Source organism: Salvelinus alpinus, chromosome 5 (genome assembly GCF_045679555.1).
Source record: "Salvelinus alpinus chromosome 5, SLU_Salpinus.1, whole genome shotgun sequence".
In the NCBI taxonomy this organism is placed as follows: Eukaryota; Metazoa; Chordata; class Actinopteri; order Salmoniformes; family Salmonidae; genus Salvelinus; species Salvelinus alpinus.
In genome coordinates this window covers 71390720-71412153 of record NC_092090.1, presented here as the reverse complement: position 1 = coordinate 71412153, position 21434 = coordinate 71390720, and the positions used below count along the sequence as shown (strand labels likewise).

Genomic DNA, 21434 nt, shown 5'->3' with positions numbered 1-21434 from the left:
CTTCTTTGTCTTGCTCACATTGAGGGAGAGGTTGTTGTTGTCCTGGCACCACACTGCCAGGTCTCTGACCTCCCTGTAGGCTGTCTCACATCGTTGTCGGTAATCAGGCCTACCACTGTTGTGTCATCAGCAAACTTAATGATTGTGTTGGAGACGTGTTTGGCCACGCAGTCGTGGGTGAAGAGAGAGTACAGGAGGGGACTAAGCACGCACCCATGAGGGGCCCCAGTGTTGAGGATCAGCGTGGCAGACATGTTGTTGCCTACCCTTACCACCTGGGGGTGGCCCGTCAGTAAGTCCAGGATCCAGTTGCAGAGCGAGGTGTTTAGTCCCAGGGTCCTTAGCTTATTGATGCGCTTTGAGGGCACTATGGTGTTTAACGCTGAGCTGTAGTCAATGAACAGTATTCTCACATAGGTGTTCCTTTTGTCCAGGTGTGGAAGGGCAGTGTGGAGTGCGATTGAGATTGCGTCTTCTGTGGATCTGTTGGAATGGTATGCGAATTGGAGTGGGTCTAGGGTATCCGGGAGGATGCAGTTGATGTGAGCCATGATCATCCTTTCAAAGCACTTCATGGCTACCGACATGAGTGCTATGGGGCGGTAATCATTTAGGCATGTTACCTTCGCTTCCTTGGGCACAGGGACTATAGTGGTCTTCTTGAAACATGTAGCATTTACAGACTCTGTCAGAGATTGGTTGAAAATGTCAGTGAAGACACTTGCCAGTTGGTCCGTGCATGCTTTGAGTACACGTCCTGGTAATCCGCCTGGCCCTGCGGCTTTGTGAATGTTGACCTGTTTAAAGGTCTTGCACACATCGGCTGCGGAGCGCATGATCACACAGTCGCCTGGAACAGCTGGTGCTCTCATGCATGCTTTCAGTGTTGCTTGCCTTGAAGCGAGCATAAAAGGCATTTAGCTCGTCTGGTAGCTCTCATCACTGGGCAGCTCGCAGCTGGGTTTCCCTCTAGTCCATAATAGTTTTCAAACACTGCCACATCCGACGAGCATCAGAGCCAGTGTAGTAGGATTCAATTTTAATCCTGTATTGACGCTTTGCCTGTTTGATGGTTCGTCTGAGGGCGTAGCTGAATTTCTTTTAAGCGTCCTGATTAGTGTACCGCTCTTTGAAAGTGGCAGCTCTAGCCTTTAGCTCAATGTGGATGTTGCCAGTAATCCATGGCTTCTGGTTGGGATATGTACGTATGGTCACTGTGGGGATGACGTTGTCGATATACTTATTGATGAAGCTGATGACTGAGGTTGTATACTCCTCAATGCCAGGTTTCCTCCAGACGTGATGCTTGGTATTCAGGCCAAAGAGTTGAGTCATGGTTTCATCAGACCGGTTCCAAACTTCTTCCATTTTAAGAATGATGGAGGCCACTGTGTTCTTGCGTACCTTCAATGCTACAGAAATGTTTTGGTAGCCTTCCCAAGATCTGTGCCTCGACACAATCCTGTCTCGGAGCTCTACGGACAATTCCTTCAACCTCATTGCTTGGTTTTTGCTCTTACATGCACTGTCAACTGTGGGACCTTATATAGACAGGTGTGTGCCTTTCCAATTCATGTCCAATCATTTTAATATACCGCAGGTGGCCTCCAATCAAGTTGTAGAAACATCTCAAGGATGATCAATGGAAACAGGATGCACCTGAGCTCAATTTCCAGTCTCATAGCAAAGTGTCTGAATAGTTATGTAAATAAGGTATTTTTGTTGATAAATTAGCAAACATTTCTAAAAATCTGTTTTCGCTTTGTCGTTTAATCAATTTTAGAATAAGGCTGTAACACATTCCAAAATGTGGATAAAGTCAAGGGGTCTGAATACTTTCTGAATTCACTGCATGCCTTCAATGCCACCCTGGGTGACGGAAACGCACTTTCTAAAAAATAACAATTAATCACTTTAACATAATCACTGGAGACACTTGGGTGCTGCTATGAAAAAGGTCCATTACTTAGTAGTATCGACTGTCAGGCCAGATGAGAATTTGTCCCAAGGCGCGCAATTGGCCCAGCGTCGTCCGGGTTTGGGGAGGGTTTGGCCGGGGTTGGCCGTCACTGTAAAATAAGAATTTGTTCTTAACTGACTTGCCTAGTTAAATAAAGTTTGATAAAAAATAATCTGCCTGATTCAGGTCCTTCAAACCTGCATGTATTCAACTAGCTAGGGCTGGTTGACTCCAGTATCACATAGTGTCCCACCTAAAATCTACACCAGGTTCCATTCTGCCCCATTACCCCAGCTGTCAACTTTCACCAATGAGTCAGCCACACCCCACAACTTCCATTATGTTACCCAACCTTGGCCTGATGATAGCACAGGGCCCAACCCCCACCCACATTGAACGCACTGATGTTTACACTGACTTGAAATTGTGCTTGCTTGGCACACTCTCCTTGCCTCAGCAAAGTGTTATGGAAATGTAATTTTTTAAAGACCAGAACTGTAGGTTGATTGGTTGGATGTTTGTTTCCAGAACGACACATGAGTTCCTGTTTGGCGCTCTGGCTGAGCTTGTGGACAACTCCAGGTACCAACAATGCACTTCTCTGTTCTTAATCACAATTCTTTGTTCTTCTATCTCTACCCATCCAAAATGTTTGTATGCGGGACATCATGCATAAGTGTTGGTAAATCACAATTGCAGCAAAACAATACTGAACTGATTCAGGATTAAACTGGTGGGAAATGTATTTGTTAGTATTCTCTGTACTCTGAAATAAAAGGTAAAAGCATTCTAATTGGAACCGCATCTAACCACACTGGTTTATCTGCCTTCTGATTGGTCTGCCACCTGCCAATCATCTCCTACAGGGATGCAAATGCCACCCGGATTGACATCTACACAGGTATACACACATACATATTGCTTCACATACACCGGTACATAGATTTGTGTCTGTGGAAACATTTACATTGCTCACCTCACCCCTCTGACACTACTATACAGATCACGCTGCCTATCAACAATCTAGAATACCTACAGTGCCAATGGTTACCGGACTATTGAATTTTAATTATAAGCTACACCCAGTATTTGACTAGTTCTGTTTTTAGAAAGCTTAGTTTCAGCTATTGAAAAAGCCATCTATTTCAGTAGTAGTTATGTGTGTTATGCTTTCTCCTTTCCCCTCTTGTGTCTAACCTGTGTGTGGCTTTCTATCTCATCCACCTCCTGTTGTAACTTGTGTCTAACCCCTCTTCCCCTCGTGGCCAACAGAGAAGAGACAAGATTTGCGTGGAGGCTACATGCTATGTTTCTTAGACGACGGCACAGGAATGGACCCCAGTGAGTTCCATTCAAATGAAATGACTAAAGTGGACAGTAATTAAGTTGATCCACAAATCTATATATGAGCTATAAGAAATACCATATATGATGGTTATATTTCTCTCCTATCTCTCAGACGAGGCGACCCATGTGATCCAATTTGGGAAGTCCACTAAGCGTACACCAGATTCTACTCACATCGGCCAGTATGGAAATGGTCTCAAATCGTAAGCCTCTCACACATAATATATACCCCTTTGCAGACACTTTCATACATACATTTAGTTCATACATTGATAGTGATTGTATGTGGTGGTCCTCGCCGTAATTGAACATGCAACCTTGGGGTTGCTAGCGCCACGCTCTCACCAAGTGAGCCACATCGTTTGTGTGTGTGTTTCTCTCTAGGGGCTCCATGCGTATTGGGAAAGACTTTGTTCTGTTCACCAAGAAGGACAACACTCTGTCCTGCCTGTTCCTGTCTAGAACGTTCCACGAGGAGGAGGGGCTTGACGAGGTCAGGGGTCAGCTGCAGCAGGCGCTCTCCCATCCAGCAGACACACTGATGATATGTCCAGTGGCTTAAAACATAGTGTTTTATTTTGTGACTGTCGTGTTATACTCTGATTTACTGAAATAGCCTTTATTGACTATGTCCACCTATTTGAAACAACACATTACATCACCTCTTGAGAAGTGTGTCAGTATGTATCTTAAGGTTGTCCGTTTGTCTCTTGTCAGGTGATCGTACCTTTGCCCACCTGGGACCTACTGACCAGACAGCCAATCACAGGCGACCCTGAGAAGTTCGCCATAGAGACGGAGCTCATCTACAAATACTCTCCTTTTAAAAACGAACAGCAGCTGATGGAACAATTTAACAAGATAGAGGGCAGCAGCGGTGAGACGTGTGTGTGTGTGTTAGAGGTCGACCGATTACGATTTTTCAACACCGATACCGATTATTGGAGGACCAAAAAAGCCGATACCGATTAATTTTTTTTTTAATACAAATAAATATAATGATAATAATAAAAAATATATTATTATATATTTTTTCAATAATGACAATTACAACAATACTGAATGAACACTTATTTTAACTTAATATAATACATCAATAAAATACATTTAGCCTCAAATAAATAATGAAACGTGTTCAATTTGGTTTGATTAATGCAAAAACAAAGTGTTGGAGAAGAAAGTAAAAGTGCAATATGTGCCATGTAAGAAAGCTAATGTTTAAGTTCCTTGCTCAGAACATGAGAACATATGAAAGCTGGTGGTTCCTTTTAACATGAGCCTTCAATATTCCCAGGTAAGAAGGAATTATAGGACTATTTCTCTATACGATTTGTATTTTGTATACCTTTGACTATTGGATGTTCTTATAGGCACTTTAGTATTGCCAGTGTAACAGTATAGCTTCCGTCCATCTCCTCGCTCCTACCTGGGCTCGAACCAGGAACACATCGACAACAGCCACCCTCGAAGCAGCGTTACCCATGCAGAGCAAAGGGAACAAGTACTCCAAGTCTCAGAGCGAGTGACGTTTGAAACGCTATTAGCGCGCACCCAGCTAACTAGCTAGCCATTTCACATCGGTTACACCAGCCTAATCTCGGGAGTTGATAGGCTTGAAGTCATAAACAGTGCAATGCTTGAAGCATTGCGAAGAGCTGCTGGCAAAATGCACAAAATTGCTGTTTGAATGAATGCTTACGAGCCTGCTGGTGCCTACCATCGCTCAGTCAGACTGCTCTATCAAATCATAGACTTAATTATAACATAATAACACACAGAAATACGAGCCTTAGGTCATTAATATGGTCGAATCCGGAAACTATCATTTCGAAAACAAAACGTTTATTCTTTCAGTGAAATACGGAACCGTTCCGTATTTTATCTAACGGGTGGCATCCATAAGTCTAAATATTCCTGTTACATTGCACAACCTTCAATGTTATGTCATAATTACATCAAATTCTGGCAAATTAGTTTGCAACGAGTCAGGCGGCCCAAACTGTTGCATATACCTTGACTCTGCGTGCAATAAACGCAAGAGAAGTGACACAATTTCACCTAAGAATGTGTTCTTAACTGACTTGCCTAGTTAAATAAAGGTGTAAAAAAAATACACTGCTCAAAAAAATAAAGGGAACACTAAAATAACACGTCCTAGATCTGAATGAATGAAATATTCTTATTAAATACGTTTTTCTTTACATATTTGAACGTGCTGACAACAAAATCACACAAAAATGATCAATGTAAATCAAATTTATCAACCCATGGAGGTCTGGATTTGGAGTCACACTCAAAATTAAAGTGGAAAACCACACTACAGGCTGATCCAACTTTGATGTAATGTCCTTAAAACAAGTCAAAATGAGGCTCAGTGTGTGTGGCCTCCACGTGCCTGTATGACCTCCCTACAACGCCTGGGCATGCTCCTGATGAGGTGGCGGATGGTCTCCTGAGGGATCTCCTCCCAGACCTGGACTAAAGCATCCGCCAACTCCTGGACAGTCTGTGGTGCAACGTGGCGTTGGTGGATAGAGCGAGACATGATGTCCCAGATGTGCTCAATTGGATTCAGGTCTGGGGAACGGGCGGGCCAGTCCATAGCATCAATGCCTTCCTCTTGCAGGAACTGCTGACACACTCCAGCCACATGAGGTCTAGCATTGTCTTGCATTAGGAGGAACCCAGGGCCAACCGCACCAGCATATGGTCTCACAAGGGGTCTGAGGATCTCATCTCGGTACCTAATGGCAGTCAGGCTACCTCTGGCGAGCACATGGAGGGCTGTGCGGCCCCCCGAAGAAATGCCACCCCACACCATGACTGACCCACCGCCAAACCGGTCATGCTGGAGGATGTTGCAGGCAGCAGAACGTTCTCCACGGCGTCTCCAGACTGTCACGTCTGTCACAAGGGCGCCAGTGGCGAATTTGCCAATCTTGGTGTTCTCTGGCAAATGCCAACCGTCCTGCACGGTGTTGGGCTGTAAGCACAACCCCCACCTGTGGACGTCGGGCCCTCATACCACCCTCATGGAGTCTGTTTCTGACCGTTTGAGCAGACACATGCACATTTGTGGCCTGCTGCAGGTCATTTTGCAGGGCTCTGGCAGTGCTCCTCCTTGCACAAAGGCGGAGGTAGCGGTCCTGCTGCTGGGTTGTTGCCCTCCTACGGCCTCCTCCATGTCTCCTGATGTACTGGCCTGTCTCCTGGTAGTGCCTCTATGCTCTGGACACTACGCTGACAGACACAGCAAACCTTCTTGCCACAGCTCGCATTGATGTGCCATCCTGGATGAGCTGCACTACCTGAGCCACTTGTGTGGGTTGTAGACTCCGTCTCATGCTACCACTAGAGTGAAAGCACCGCCAGCATTCAAAAGTGACCAAAACATCAGCCAGGAAGCATAGGAACTGAGAAGTGGTCTGTGGTCACCACCTGCAGAACCACTCCTTTATTGGGGGTGTCTTGCTAATTGCCTATAATTTCCACCTGTTGTCTATTCCATTTGCACAACAGCATGTGAAATTTATTGTCAATCAGTGTTGCTTCCTAAGTGGACAGTTTGATTTCACAGAAGTGTGATTGACTTGGAGTTACATTGTGTTGTTTAAGTGTTCCCTTTATTTTTTTGAGCAGTATATATATATATATTTTTTTTAATCGGCCAAATCGTTGTCCAAAAATAACGATTTCCTATTGTTCTGAAAACTTGATATCGGCCCTAATTAATCGGCCATTCCGATTAATCGGTCGACCTCTAGTGTGTGTGTGTGTGTGTCAGCATGTCTGTCTGTAGGTGATAATCTATAATCTGAACTGTGTGTGTAGGTACTCTGGTGATCATCTATAACCTGAAGTTGATGGACACCAGAGAACCAGAGCTGGATGTAGAGACAGACCACCAGGATATCCTGATGGCTGGGACCCCTTCAGAGGGAGTGTAAGTATGGGGTCTGTGTGTGTCTGCATGTGTGGGTAAGGACGTTTAAAAAAATTATAATAATATATATATATATATATATATATATAATAATCTGTGTCGTGTGACTTGAAGACTACCTAGGACTGTGTGTTTATGTTGATGATATCATTTCCCCTCGTACAGGAAGCCAGAACGTCGGTCGTTCCGAGCATATGCAGCTGTCCTCTACATCGACCCCAGGATGAGGATCTTCATACAGGGACACAAAGTCAGGACCAAGAGACTGTCTTGCTGCCTCTACAAACCCAGGTTTAAATATATATATATACACAAACACTACCGCATCCAGAGACTCTCCTGTCTAGAGACATCACTAAGACTAAAATCCTAAGTCCTGTTTGTGTCCATTCAGCAAAGTCTGTGTCTGTCTCTCAGGGTATATAAATACACATCGACTCGATTCAAAACCCGTGCTGAGCAGGAAGTAAAAAAGGCTGATCACCTCGCTAAAATAGGTGAGTTGCCCACACACACACATCACCTGGCCAAGATGGGTAAGACACACACACACACACACAGAACCAGTTCTGCCTTTAGAACCCACTCCCCTCTCTGTGTGTGTGTTCCAGCGGAGGAGAAGGCTCGTGAGGCGGAGAGCAAAAGTCTGTCTCTGGAGGCCAAACTGGGAGACGACCTGTCCAAAGAGTCACGGGTAAGAACCAACACACACGGCAAGATTAGCAATATCTTGACCCAATGGTCTGACTCCTCTCCTCCCTTATTCAAATCCTCTCTCTGCTCCAGGTCATGTTGCGTAAGGCTCAGGAGGGGGCCATGATGCTTCGACGGGAGGCCGAAGTGAAAAAGATGATTCAGGAGTCCAAACAGAAGTCAGTCAAAATAAAAATGTTACCTTTACAAACAAATGAAAGTCAAACCAAACAATAAAACGTTAACACTGCTCTCCTTCCCCCAGAGCATTGAAGGAGCCTAAGGAACTGAGTTTTATCTTCGGGGTGAACATTGAGCAGAGAGACCTGGATGGGATGTTTGTGTATAACTGCTCTCGCCTCATCAAGATGTACGAAAAGACTGGACCTCAGCTGGAGGGAGGAATGTGAGTACCACACACACATACACTCCCTTCGATTGTCCTCTTATTGGCTAGTCGGTGACCAGTGAGACGACCAGAAATGCTTTCTAATGAAGTGTGTGTGTGTGTGCAGGGCGTGTGGAGGTGTTGTGGGGGTAGTAGATGTTCCATACCTGGTTCTGGAGCCCACTCACAACAAGCAGGACTTTGCGGACGCTAAAGAATACAGACACCTTCTGAGAGCCATGGGAGAACACCTAGCCCAGTACTGGAAGGACAGCAACATAGGTAACACACACAACGTCTATATAACCATGATAGTGGAAGATTGTAATTTAACCCTTATTTTACCAGGTCAGTTGACTGAGAACACATTCTCATTTACAGCAACGACCTAGAGAATAGTTACAGGGGGGGGGGGGGTAGCTAACGAAAGAAACAGCGAACAGACAGAGCATTGGTTCCTGAGTTCTGCAAAAATATAGAATTACAGTTGGATATATGTAGATTAACTTGAATTTTTTCGCAAGGATTTATACACGACACTAACCTCAACATCAAAACCTTCATTCCAAATCACAATTCCATACCTAAAACCTTGATTTTGGACAAATTTACCTGAATGGACTATTGCTACCAAGGATTATCAAGAAAAAACTTCTAACAAACCAAAACCTGCAGAAGAAACACAGCGGAACCTGGAAATACCATCCAACACAAAACTGAGTGAGTAATGTTCAATCTGAACCTACTTCTGAAGCCAAAAATTAAAAGACAATCATCTCTAGGTAATTTTGTTGTTTAAAGCTTATTATAAACTGGGTGGTTCCAGCCCTGAATGCTGATTGGCTGACTGCCGTGGTATATCAGACTGTATACTACGGGTACGACACATTTATTTTTCCTGCTGTAACCAGTTTATAATAGCAATAAGGCACCTCGGGTTTGTTGTATATGGCCAATATACCACGGCTAAGGGCTGTTCTTTGGCACCACGCATTGCAGGGTGCCTGGACACAGCCCTTAGCCGTGGTATATTGGCCATATACCACACCCCCCCGTGCCTTATTGCTTAATTATAAACTGGGTAGTTTGAACCCTGAATGCTGATTGGCTGACAGACCATATACCACAGGTATGACAAATAACTTGTTTTTCCTGCTCTAATTACGTTGGTAACCAGTTTATAATAGCAATAAGGCACCTTAGGGATTTGTGGTATGTGGCCAATATACCACGGCTAAGGGCTGTGTCCAGGCACTCCACACCACTGCGTCATGCTTAAGAACAGCCCCGAGCCGTGGTATATTGGCCAGATACCACACCCCTTCGGGCTTTATTGCTTAAATAAATAAGGCTACTAAGCTACCAAGCTGATAGGAAAGAAACTGACTAAAATTAGCACTGCAGTGTGAAGTGAGGTGTGAAAACTCTTGAGCCTAACAATGGCAGGAGAGTTTCACAGCCCCACCCAAATGCAGAGGCCTTTGAAGCCCCTTCGATCTGTAACTAAAATACAGAACCCCTTGGATTCATCTCTATTTTTAACTGATATGCAGCCAGGACACTTCAATTGTAAATTACCTCAATAAGAAACAATATTGTTGATTTGATCACATCAGAAGATATCCTCATGATCCACAAAATACAACAGCCACAGGACAACTTTGTTTGGACGTCGTAAAGGATCATTTGCCGAAACTGAAAAGATATAGCCAGCTAACAACCTCCTTTTCCACTTGGAAAAGATGGTGGAAAGAGACTTGCTAGATTTTCTACAAGGAATCTATCTCCCGAAAAAAGCTTCTCCCAAGTAGGTGTGACACCTACTCCCGTTGCCTGCTGCACTGCTGCTTGGATTCCACCTGGTGATCTGTTCACTGTCCACCCTGGCCTGTCTCCCCCTGTCTGGTACAGATACCCTTGCCTCTCTCCCGGGCTTTTGTTCGCCTCCAGCACACACACACTGTTGGGGCAAGTGACTATGAACTTACAATGGCTAGCCCCAAGTTGTTATATTTTTCTCTTGTGCTTTATGCTATTTGCCTCATGACTCCTGCGTGCTTTGTTGACTAGGAACTTGCTTGTTTACCCAACTGTGGGACAGACTGTTTGTTCCCACACTCAGACTCTGACTCTCTTGGTTACACGGACTCTTGACCTTCCATCCTATGCTAACCACCTCTCGCCAGCTTTGTATTCATGGTACCTGATGGAATTGCATTACAATATGATCTTATTGCCATCGAATGCACATTCAAATGTTATAAATCAACACTGCAGAGCTCTCCCTGTCCTCTGCCGTGCCCTGATTGTATTACTGCTGATTATATCTGGAAATGTGCATGTACACCCTGGCCCATCTACTGTTGCTAGCCCCAATTCTGATTTGTGCTCTGATATCTGCTTCACTGATTTCTGCTCTCGTAAAAGCCTGGGTTTTCTGCACGTTAACACTAGAAGCTAGAAGCCAAAAATTTATACATTGAAAGCTCATTACTGAGACGTGGTTAAGAAAGAGTGTTTTGAACACTGATGTTAGCCTTTGGTTATAACCTTTTTCGGCAAGACAGATCTTCCAAAGGTGGGGGAGTGGCAATATTTACCAACGAACACCTTCAGTGCTCGGTTATCTCCACCAAGTCTGTCCCCAAACAGTTTGATTTGCTGGTATTAAGCAGTAAACTTTCAAATAGCTCTGTTGACTGTTGCTGGGTGTTATCAGCCACCATCAGCACCGGCCTGTACCCTCTCCTGGCCCCTTACACTTAGTCTGAATTTGTCCTGCTAGGTGACATAAACTGGGACATGCTTAAACCACCCTCCCATCTCCTAAAGTAATGGGACTCCCCAAATCTTTCTCAGATTATTACCAATCCCACAAAATATGAATCCAAACAACCAGAAAAGGCTACTCTCCTCGATGTTATCCTTACAAATAATCCTGATGGTTATCAGTCTGGTGTTTTCTGTAATGACCTTAGTGATCACTGTTGTACAGCCTGTGTTCATAATGGCTGCTCAGTGAAACAACCTGTCCTGATTTGTCATAGACGCTTGCTAAAAAACTGCAATGAGCAAGATTTCCTTCATGACCTGTCCTCTGTAAATTGGTATAGAATCAGCTTAATCCCCTCTGATGAAGAATCTTGTACCTTCCTTTTTTGATATTTTCAGTGGTATCGTTAACAAATACGTACCCATAAAGAAAATAAGAATTTAAAACAGGTTCGGCCCCTGATTCGACCGTGATGTGGCAGAGTTACTCCAGCTCAAGAATTCCATTTGGAAAATAGCTCGGCACACGCATACTCATGCTGACTGGCTCTCGTTAGAAATAAGTGCACTCAGGCTATCCGGAAGGCCAAAGTTAGTTACTTTAAGGAGCAGTTCTCTCTCTGTGGGTCTAACCCCAAGAAGGTCTGGAAAACGGTTAAAGACCTGGAGAATAAACCCTCCTCCTCCACAGCTGCCCATGTCCCTTAATGTTGATGATGTGGTTGTTACTGACAAGAAGCACATTGCTGAGCTCTTTAACCACCACTTCATTGTCAGGATTCCTATTTGACTCTAACATGCCTCCTTGCCCGTTCAAGATTTCCTCATCTCCCATCCCTTCTAATGCGACTATCCCCGATGCTCCTCCCTCTTTTTCCCATGCCCGCTACAAAGTTTCTCCCTTCAGGCGGTCAATGAGTCCGAGGTGCTAAAGGAGCTCCTTAAACTTGACCCCTAAAAAACAGCTGGGTCAGATGGTTTAGAGTAGACCCTTCTTTTAGGTTGCTGCCCCTATCTTTGCCAAGCCCATCTCTGACCTTTTTACCCTGTCTCTCCTCTGGGGGAGGTTCCCATTGCTTGGAAGGTAGCCACGGTGTGTCCTTTATTTAAAGGTGGAGATCAAGGTGATCCTAACTGTTATAGGCCAATTTCTATTTTGCCCTGTTTATCAAAAGTGTTGGAAAAACTTGTCAGTAATCAACTGACTGGCTTTGTTGATGTCTACAGTATTCTCTCGGGTATGCAATCTGGTTTCTGCTCAGGTTATGGATGTGTCACTGCAACCTTAAAGGTGCTAAATGATGTCACCATTTCCCTTGATTCTAAGCAATGTTGTGCTGCTATTTTTGTTGACTTGGCTAAAGCTTTTGATACGGTAGACCATTCCATTCTTGTGGGCCAGCTAAGGAGTATTGTTGTCTCTGGGGGGTCTTTGGCCTGGTTTGTTAACTACCTCTCAAAGAGTACAGTGTATAAAGTCAGAACATCTGCTGTCTCAGCCACTGCCTGTCACCAAGGGAGTACCCCAAGGCTCGATCCTAGGCCCCACACTTCTCAATTTACATCAACAACATAGCTCAAGCAGTAGGAAGCTCTCTCATCCATTTATATGCAGATGATACACTCTTATACTCAGCTGGCCCATCCCCGGATTTTGTGTTAAACACTCTAAAACAAAGCTTTCTTAATGTCCAACAAGCTTTCTCTGCCTTTTTACCTATGTTTTGGACATAACAAGGTTATGTGGATTGGTAAGAAGAATGCCCCTCTCCCCACTGGTGTGATTACTACCTCTGAGGGTTTAGAGCTTGAGGTATTCACCTCATACAAGTACTTGGGTGTATGACTAGACGGTACACTGCCCTTCTCTCAGCACATATCAAAGCTGCAGGCTAAGGTTGCATCTAGGCTTGGTTTCCTCTATCGTAATTGCTCGTCTTTCACCCCAGCTGCCAAACTAACCCTGATTCAGATGACCATCCTACCCATGCTAGATTATGTAGACATAATTTATAGATCGGCAGGTAAGGGTGCTCTCGAGCGGCTAGATGTTCTTTACCATTCGGCCATCAGTTTTGCCACCAATGCTCCTTATAGCACACATCACTGCACTCTATACCACTCTGTAAACTGATCATCTCTGTATACACGTCGCTTATTTATAAAACCCGTTTAGGCCTCACTCCCCCTCATCCTCCACATACAACACCTGTTCTGCCAGTCACATTCTGTTAAAGGTCCCCAAAGCACACACATCCCTATGTCGCTCCTCTTTTCAGTTCGCTGCAGCTAGCGACTGGAACGAGCTGCAACAAACACTCAAACGGGACCGTTTTATCTCCATCTCTTCGTTCAAAGACTCAATCATGGACACTCTTACTGACAGTTGTGGCTGCTTCACGTGATGTATTGTTGTCTCTACCATATTGTCCTTTGTGCTGTTGTCTGTGCTCAATAATGTTTGTATCATGTTTTATGCTGCTGCCGCCATGTTTTGCTCCCATGCTGTTGTTGTTGTCTTAGGTCTCTCTTTGTCGTGTTGTGGTGTCTCTTGTCGTGATGTGTGTTTTGTCCTATATATATATATTTTTTTTTAAATTGTCCCCTGCAGGAGGCCTTTTGGTAGGCAGTCATTGTAAATAAGATGTTGTTCTTAACTGACTTACCTAGTTAAATAAAAGAAAAAATATATATAGCTTCAGGGTTACATTAAATTAGTAATTCTAACTTTAGAAAGTTGACATTCTCCACTTTTTTACAGTATACAACTAACATTGTAAGCTAAAGCATTGAAAGAATATCAAAAACTTCTTAAAGTAATACAGTTAATCCCCTACCCAAGTGTAGGCTACCATACCCCTCACTCTCTGTCTACCATACCCCTCGCTCTCTGTCTACCATACCCCTCGCTCTCTGTCTACCATACCCCTCGCTCTCTGTCTACCATACCCCTCGCTCTCTGTCTACCATACTCCTCGCTCTCTGTCTAGGGTGCAACATGAGGGGGAGAACAATGAATGCAGGCAGGATGTTTAGTAGGCTAAATATACATATCAAGGGTAGCAAAATAATGTAACTATTAAATCTGTGTATAGCTCTAGTTAGACACACTACTGTTAATGAGCATAGTTACGCGTGGTTGTATAGTTACTGCAACAGCCTTAGTCCATATGTCTAGCATGTTTCTGCTTTTCCCGCTTTTTTTAGCTCAGAAGGGCATAGTGAAGTTCTGGGATGAGTTTGGGTACCTGTCGGCCAGCTGGTCCTCACTCCCCTCGGCTGAGCAGAGATACAAGAGACGCCGCGCCATGGAGATACCCCTCACCATACAGTGTGGTGAGTTGTAGACATACACACTTTAAAGTGTGTTAAGTCTCACACACACACACACACACACACACACACACACACACACACACACATAAATAGACAAGCTCTGAGGTTTGTCTTCCTCTCCCTCTCTCTCTGTAGATAAATGTCTGAAGTGGAGGACTCTGCCATTCCAGATGGATGCGGTGGATAAACGTTACCCGGACAGCTGGGTGTGTCTGATGAACCCTGACAGCACTCAGGACAGGTAAACACACACACACACACACACACACACACACACACACACACACCTGCAGGAACACCGCATACAGTATATCTCAAATGTTGTGTGTGTGTGTTGTAGGTGTGATGCAGCGGAGCAGAAACAGAACCTTCCATGTGCAGTTCTGAAGAAGGACAGACAGACAGCGGAGGACAAACAGAAAGAGCTGACAGAGAAGATCAGGCAGCAGCAGGAGAAACTAGAGGCTCTGCAGAAAACCAGCACCATCAAATCAGCTGCAGATGTGAAGAAGTTGCCTCTGGATGTCAGCATGAGACCCATGAATGACAGTTCTTCCCAGGTACACACACACACAGTCACAAATACTCCCCGTCTACAGGTAAACACACACTACATGTATACAGACATACTTAACCTCTACTGGTTTCACACAATAACACATACTGTCTCCTGATATCTGAATATAATGTTTCATGTTCTCTCTGTCTCCTAGGCAACCAGGTCTTCAGAGCGTGTTTCACGCCCTCGCTCCCCCCCCCTCCCCGCCCTCCTCAAGAACGCCCCCAGCCAGCCGCCAGCCCTCAACCGCAAACTCACCAATTCCCCTCGACCGACCACCCGGCCTGCTGCCCCAGCCTCCAGAGTCGACCAATCTAGAGCCAGAGCTGCAGCGAAGCCATCACCCCCTCCAGCTAAGCCCGTCCCCAAAGCCCCAGCCAAAATCCCCGCCAAACCCACCCCTCCAAGCCGCAGCTCACGGGTGAGTATGTTTATGTGTGTTGTCCTTTAACAAATCTATTACGGTTATGTTAAAATAGTGCGAGACTTTGGCAATTTATCTACTTACCCAGAGTCGGATGAGGTAGACTTCGTCATTGCACTATTGAAAACAGGTTTTTAGAAATGTTTGCGAATGTTAGCATTTGCTCGCAAAACTACATCTAACTTCCTTCATACTGGATGCAGAGGCATAAAAATGGTATCCATGAGTTAATTGCCAAATACCAAAATAATTGTCAAAATACCTTTATGGTCCTTTAGCAGTATCAGTAATATCTATGGTGTTTCTACAGATTCAAGCCAAATCGTCTCCTGCCAAAGCAACCACACCTACTAGCAGCCAGCGCAAGAGAGTGATGGAGCAGGAGGAGAGTGAGGAAGAAGAAGAAGAAGAGGAGGAGGAAGAAGAAGAAGAAGAAGAGGACAGCGAGGAGGAGAAGGAGCCTCAGCCCAAGAAATCCAAGATGGCAGCTGCAGTGGGGAATCGTGGGAAAGCTGTTGAGAAAGCTCCACTCAAACGGGGAAAAGTGACGGAGGTACACTCTCACACACACACACATTTTCACTGCTCAGACTATCAAACTGTCAATCTATAGAATATCTGTATACAATGTATCAGACAGACACAGGAAAGCACTGCATGTGTAAGAGGAGAGGGAACGGAAAGATAAAGGGGAAGGGATGTTTGGAAGAAGAGGACAGATAGATGTTTCCTGAAGACGAGTGAGGACAGAGAGGTGATGTTAGGTACGGAGAATGGGGAAAACTCTTTTGGAGGAAGAACAAGAGTCTGACACATGGAGCACACCAGTTTACCCATAGTTCAGAGGTCATGTGATGTCATCGACCCCACAGGTCCCCACCCCCCCACTCAGCACCAAACCCCCGCCGCCTGAGAAGAGGAGTGCTACCATACCAACACCACCGCCAGCCAAACCCATCCCCACCCCGCCTAAGCCCACGGCGGGGGCTAGAGCCAAGGTACCCACCAGCCACGGCGCAAGAGGCTACACCTTCTCAACTCATAATGTTATCTGTCCTATCCCTCTCTCCTAACTCTAATCATAATAGAATAGATCCTCCCCTTCTCTCATAATTCTACTCTAAATGGTCTGTCTCCTAACTCTACTCTTAAGGGGGTTTTCGTATATAGTCCTCTTTAAAATAACTGATCTCAGTCTTCTTTAAAGTGAACTTTGGGGTTAAGAAAAACAAGAAAAACTCTTATCTTGCCTTTGAATGAGGACTCGACTCTTTTGCGCCACCACTTATTTTTCCTCTTTGCATTCACATTGGTATGATTAGAAAGGAACCAACATCTTTTTCCAGCATTTACTCAATGCACTGTGGGACAAGCCATTCCATCAGAATGTGTTATATTACAGCTAGATATACCTATGTACATTTTGGAAGCTAATAGATTGCATTTAGTTAAGAGACATCATTGTAATCTGAAGATATTATTAACATTGACGTATTATTGGTAACAGAATAAATAGCAGAAGAATAACTGCAGATTAAATAATTGCTGTAATTGAGCTAGAATTGATTTTGCACCCCAAGTTGTGATTCTCACCAAATATTGTCACACTATTCAAATCCCAGAATTGAATAAACCGCTTATGAAGCTCTCAGCCTATAGATCACATATTGGAAGCCAAATAATCTGAACTAATATTTTGGCGTTTGTGTGCATCCTTGACAATCTCTAATCAATATCCAAAAATGGCATGTTTTCTCAACGAATCTGCACGCCTCTCTGTTGTGGCACCAATATGAGGGTTTTTAGGCAGGGTAAACTGTGTTGCAGTAGTCTAGTGTGAGGTACGGGAATACTGACAAGCAAACCTGGGAACCTTTGTGTTGGGTCCTATCTGTCTCTTAACTATTCTATATATAGTTGCTTATATTCTGCTCTCCTGCTTCTTTTTCTCCTCTCTTTTCTCAATAACACACCACTCATGTATTTCTTCACACACACACTACTAGACAGTTTGATCAGTGTGTTTTCTGTGTGTAATGTTTTTAGGTGACAGGCAGTGCAGAGGACGAGCACCCAGAGAATGAACCGAAGAATGCTCAGAAAGGTGATTTTAATTTCTTTCTTGATGATAGTTGATTTGCTGAGAAGATTTCCTATTAGCAATGCCATAGACATCAGCGTTTCAGGACAAAGCATCACAATTCCTTTGTTGTCTCCTGTAGATAAGGGTATGTTGGTGGAGGTACGGGTGAATAAGGAATGGTTCACAGGCAAAGTGGTTGCTGTGGAAATCAGTAAGCAGAGCATTCGCTGGAAGGTGAAGTTTGACTACGTCCCCAGATCCACCCCCAAGGACCGATGGTAGGCTCACCAACTCACCGTGTTTGTGCTTTGTTGTCTCACATTTATGTGTGTGTTGTACTAGGGCTGGGAATTGCTAGGGACCTCACAATACGATATTATCACAATACTTAGGTGCCGATACAATATGTATTGCGATTCGATACTGCTATTTTATTATATTGCGAACTATGTCTGCTGCAGAGAGACCAAGAAGGGGCATGAGAAAACAGGTTTTGATCAGTCAGGCAAATAAGTGCTGAAAATATGTTGGCTCACTATTTAAAAAGATGGAGAACAGGCTATAGCTATTCTATTTATTTAAATCGGTACTTGGAGTAAAATATCAATATATTGTCCAAAAATAAAATTGCATATGCAACTATAGATTTTTTTCCCCCACCACTATGCTGTACCAGTGGCCAATGATGTGCCAGTTTCTATTTCATTTCCAAATGTTTTGATAAGTTACTGTGCTCAGGAGTTTTGGGGTGCTGTTATTAGTGGTTATTAACGGCAGTGAGGAGGTGAGGTTGTTGGTATAATTTATGGTTGTTGTTATTAGGGTTTTCAAAGGCAGTGAGGAGGTGAGGTTGATGCGACCCCCCTCTCCCCTCTCCCAGACCCCTGACACACAGCAAGGGGAGGGGACTGAAAAAGGGCCCGCCCCCATGGAACCCGACACCACCCAACCAGGAACCAGTCGAGAGGTGACTGACAACCTGGTCAACATGATGAGGTAACCATGACTACCTGATACTCTGTCATTGAGTCCTACCTGTTGGATTTAGGCCTCCAATTGCCTTTTTTTCAGAGGGAGAATGGAACGGGGATGTCACAAATCTAATTTTGTGTGTGTTCTCTTCAGGACGCTGCTGCGTTATTTCTTCCCTCCTGATTTCCGGATCCCGAAGGACGATGTCAACAGCATGGCCGCAGAAGAGCTAGTGGCCTTCCCTATGGTGAGACTGACCTTTAACTCCTGACCTCTAACTTTAACTCATGTCTTCTAGAGCCTGCCCTGGAGTCTGCTGCAGTCATAGTAGACAGTCATATCATTGTAATTCATACCAAAGCAAAATCGTATGTGTGTGTATATATATACTACCGTTCAAAAGTTTGGGGTCACTTAGAAATGTCTTCTTTTTTTAAAGAAATGCAACACAAAAAATGTCCATTAAAATAACATCAAATTGATCAGAAATGCATTGTAGACATTGTTACTGTTGTAAATGACTATTGTAGCTGGAAACGGCTGATTTTTAATGGAATATCTACATAGGTGTACAGAGGTCCATTATCAGCAACCATCACTCCTTTGTTCCAATGGCATGTTGTGTTAACTAATCCAAGTTTATCATATTAAAAGGCTAATTGATCATTAGAAAACTCTTTTGCAAGTATGTTAGCACAGCTGAAAGCTGTCGTGCTGATTAACGAAGCAATAAAACTGTCCTTCTTTAGACTAGTTGAGTATCTGGAGCATCTGAATTTGTGGGTTCGATTACAGGCTCAAAATGGCCAGAAACTAAGAACTTTCTTCTGAAACTCGTCAGTCTATTCTTGTTCTGAGAAATGAAGGCCGGGGAATGAACTGAACGAGAAATGAACGGGGACATTTCTAAGTGACCCCAAACTTTTGAACGGTAGTGTATATATCCATCTGACCGTGTGTATGCATGCGTCTGCAGAAGGAGTATTTCCAGCAGTATGAGCTGGGTCTCCAGTCTCTGTGTAACTCGTACCAGAGCAGAGCTGACGCCAGAGCCAAAGCTGTGGAGGAGAAGAGTACCAGCGCTGAGACCAAACTCAGGGAGGCAGACGAGAAGCTACAGAAACTACGAACCAACATCGTACAACTGCTGCAGAAAGTACAGGAGGTAAGACATACACCAAAATCGAAACTTAGCTACAGAGAAGATGAGAACCCGCATGCACGCACTCACACACACGGACAAACTTAAATGGAATGTCGCTCCTTCCCTCCTGCAGGATATTGACATAAACACAGATGACGAACTAGATGCCTACATAGAAGACCTGCTGACCAAGGGGGACTAGTGAGGAGACAGACATGCTCTCGGAACCCTGTCTTGCTCTCAGAACCTTGGTCCGCCTGTACTTCCAAAAGTACTGTAGCTCTGTAGCTCCTCTACAGATGCTCTTTACCCATAACCCTCCACGAGGCCTGCCCGCCCCGCTCTGCAGATGGAGAGGCAGCTGCTGCCTGACCTGCTGCTGTTGCCGTTTGGTCCCCAAGTTTGTTTTTATAAAACTGCAGTATGGTTTTCTGTTTCTCTGTCTGTTCTTATTTAACATTAGCATGCTTTGGTTTTGGATGGTCCATTCTGAGATTAGCACGTAACGGACGTCTCTTTTTAGTCCTTTTATATCAACAATCTATTATGTTATATACAAACTCTGTTAAGCTACTGTATGTTACACCAACCAGTCCTGATTGACTGCAGAACTGAACTCTTCTCAATCTGTAGGTGGGGATCAGATTCTGCTCTGTTGCTGTGTTCTGATCTTGTGCCGCGTACACGCATACATACGCACGCCAGTCCGAGTACGGCACCAAGCGTCGCCGATCAAAGTTCCTGTGATGTAGATGACAGGCGATTCTGTGATTTCAGAAGAGGGTCTGATGGTAACCTAAACTATGGAGCAGTTAAGATTCATATGTATTCTCCATATTGATCTGTGATCAGGTGGAGAGAAATTACATGAATCATAAACCCATAATAGCGTCCTAACCCATAACCCCTTTACCACCAGTCACAGTCCGATGCAAATCCAGTCCTGTTGAGTGCCAGATTTGATGTAAGTTGCCATCAGATGGTCAAGCCTTTTCTACCCTGTGTTAAAGCGTTATGTTTAACCCAGTGTTGAAAAAACAAATCAGTGTTGCCTAGCTGCTTTCAACCACCTCTCCCCCCCTAGCCTCTCTCTCCCACCCTAGCCTCCTCTCTCTCACACCCTATCTTGTTAGCGTGTTTGACCATGAATCTTGTTCTGGAGGCAGCTCTGTAGAGTGGTCACTAGCTGGCACAGCCACCAAGTCATAAAATCTGATTTTACTCCTAACCTTAAATTAAAACCAAAAGGCAAATTTTTGTTTTCATGAATTTTTACAATCTAGACCATTTTGACTTTCCAGCTGGCCCATCTAGCAGAAATCTTTCAGTTATGCCTCAAGGGCAAGTTTCATGACACTAAACGTCAACATGCATCCTGTTCTGACAGTGTAGCCATCGGGTTTACCAGCCAGACTATTGAGGGTGTTTGGTCATCCCAACGCCCTGGAGACTGAAGTACTTACTGGGTTTTATCAGTACGATTATCTGTTACGTCTCAATACAACTATGTCCCTATTGTATCCTCTTGCCATTGTGACATGACAGTTCACTGTTTTCATTTTGGTCTCAAAGGTGATTGAGTTTATAGTTATCTAAAGTTCTCTGTTCATATTATTCAGTGGTCATGTTTCTTCTAATGGGTATTTTTAACATGTCAAGAAAACATTTTATTAAATAGGTGTATGTTATTTTGTCTGGTGTGTGTACTCTTTTTTATTTGTCTGTCTATGGAGAAACAATAAATTGGGTTCCCAGACAACTGCACCGCTGGATTAAGAAATCATAGGCCCTGGGGCTTTTGATTTTTTTCTAT

At 44.2% G+C, this 21434-nt stretch overlaps 1 protein-coding gene across 5 annotated transcripts in view; it reads left to right on the top strand.

Moving 5' to 3' along the window:
* LOC139576706 (ATPase MORC2A-like) overlaps positions 1 to 21309 on the top strand; it is a 30930-nt gene extending 9621 nt beyond the window's left edge. For 3 of the 5 annotated variants that reach the window (XM_071403058.1, XM_071403056.1, XM_071403057.1), the window contains exons 3-27: positions 2489 to 2542; positions 2827 to 2861; positions 3233 to 3301; positions 3420 to 3510; positions 3692 to 3800; positions 4025 to 4184; positions 7139 to 7250; positions 7416 to 7541; positions 7668 to 7747; positions 7862 to 7944; positions 8037 to 8122; positions 8209 to 8349; positions 8459 to 8613; positions 14311 to 14439; positions 14575 to 14680; positions 14780 to 14999; positions 15153 to 15419; positions 15733 to 15975; positions 16295 to 16420; positions 17469 to 17526; positions 17645 to 17783; positions 18328 to 18501; positions 18631 to 18724; positions 19454 to 19642; positions 19755 to 21309. In XM_071403058.1, the coding sequence (XP_071259159.1) occupies positions 2489 to 2542; positions 2827 to 2861; positions 3233 to 3301; positions 3420 to 3510; positions 3692 to 3800; positions 4025 to 4184; positions 7139 to 7250; positions 7416 to 7541; positions 7668 to 7747; positions 7862 to 7944; positions 8037 to 8122; positions 8209 to 8349; positions 8459 to 8613; positions 14311 to 14439; positions 14575 to 14680; positions 14780 to 14999; positions 15153 to 15419; positions 15733 to 15975; positions 16295 to 16420; positions 17469 to 17526; positions 17645 to 17783; positions 18328 to 18501; positions 18631 to 18724; positions 19454 to 19642; positions 19755 to 19823 (3115 nt within the window). In that variant the 3' untranslated portion in view covers positions 19824 to 21309. Of the gene's footprint in view, positions 1 to 2488; positions 2543 to 2826; positions 2862 to 3232; positions 3302 to 3419; positions 3511 to 3691; positions 3801 to 4024; positions 4185 to 7138; positions 7251 to 7415; positions 7542 to 7667; positions 7748 to 7861; positions 7945 to 8036; positions 8123 to 8208; positions 8350 to 8458; positions 8614 to 14310; positions 14440 to 14574; positions 14681 to 14779; positions 15000 to 15152; positions 15420 to 15732; positions 15976 to 16294; positions 16421 to 17468; positions 17527 to 17644; positions 17784 to 18327; positions 18502 to 18630; positions 18725 to 19453; positions 19643 to 19754 lie in introns of those variants that run through there. The other 2 variants (XM_071403059.1, XM_071403060.1) reach the window with 2 other exon arrangements.
* Positions 21310 to 21434: the final 125 nt, after the last annotated feature.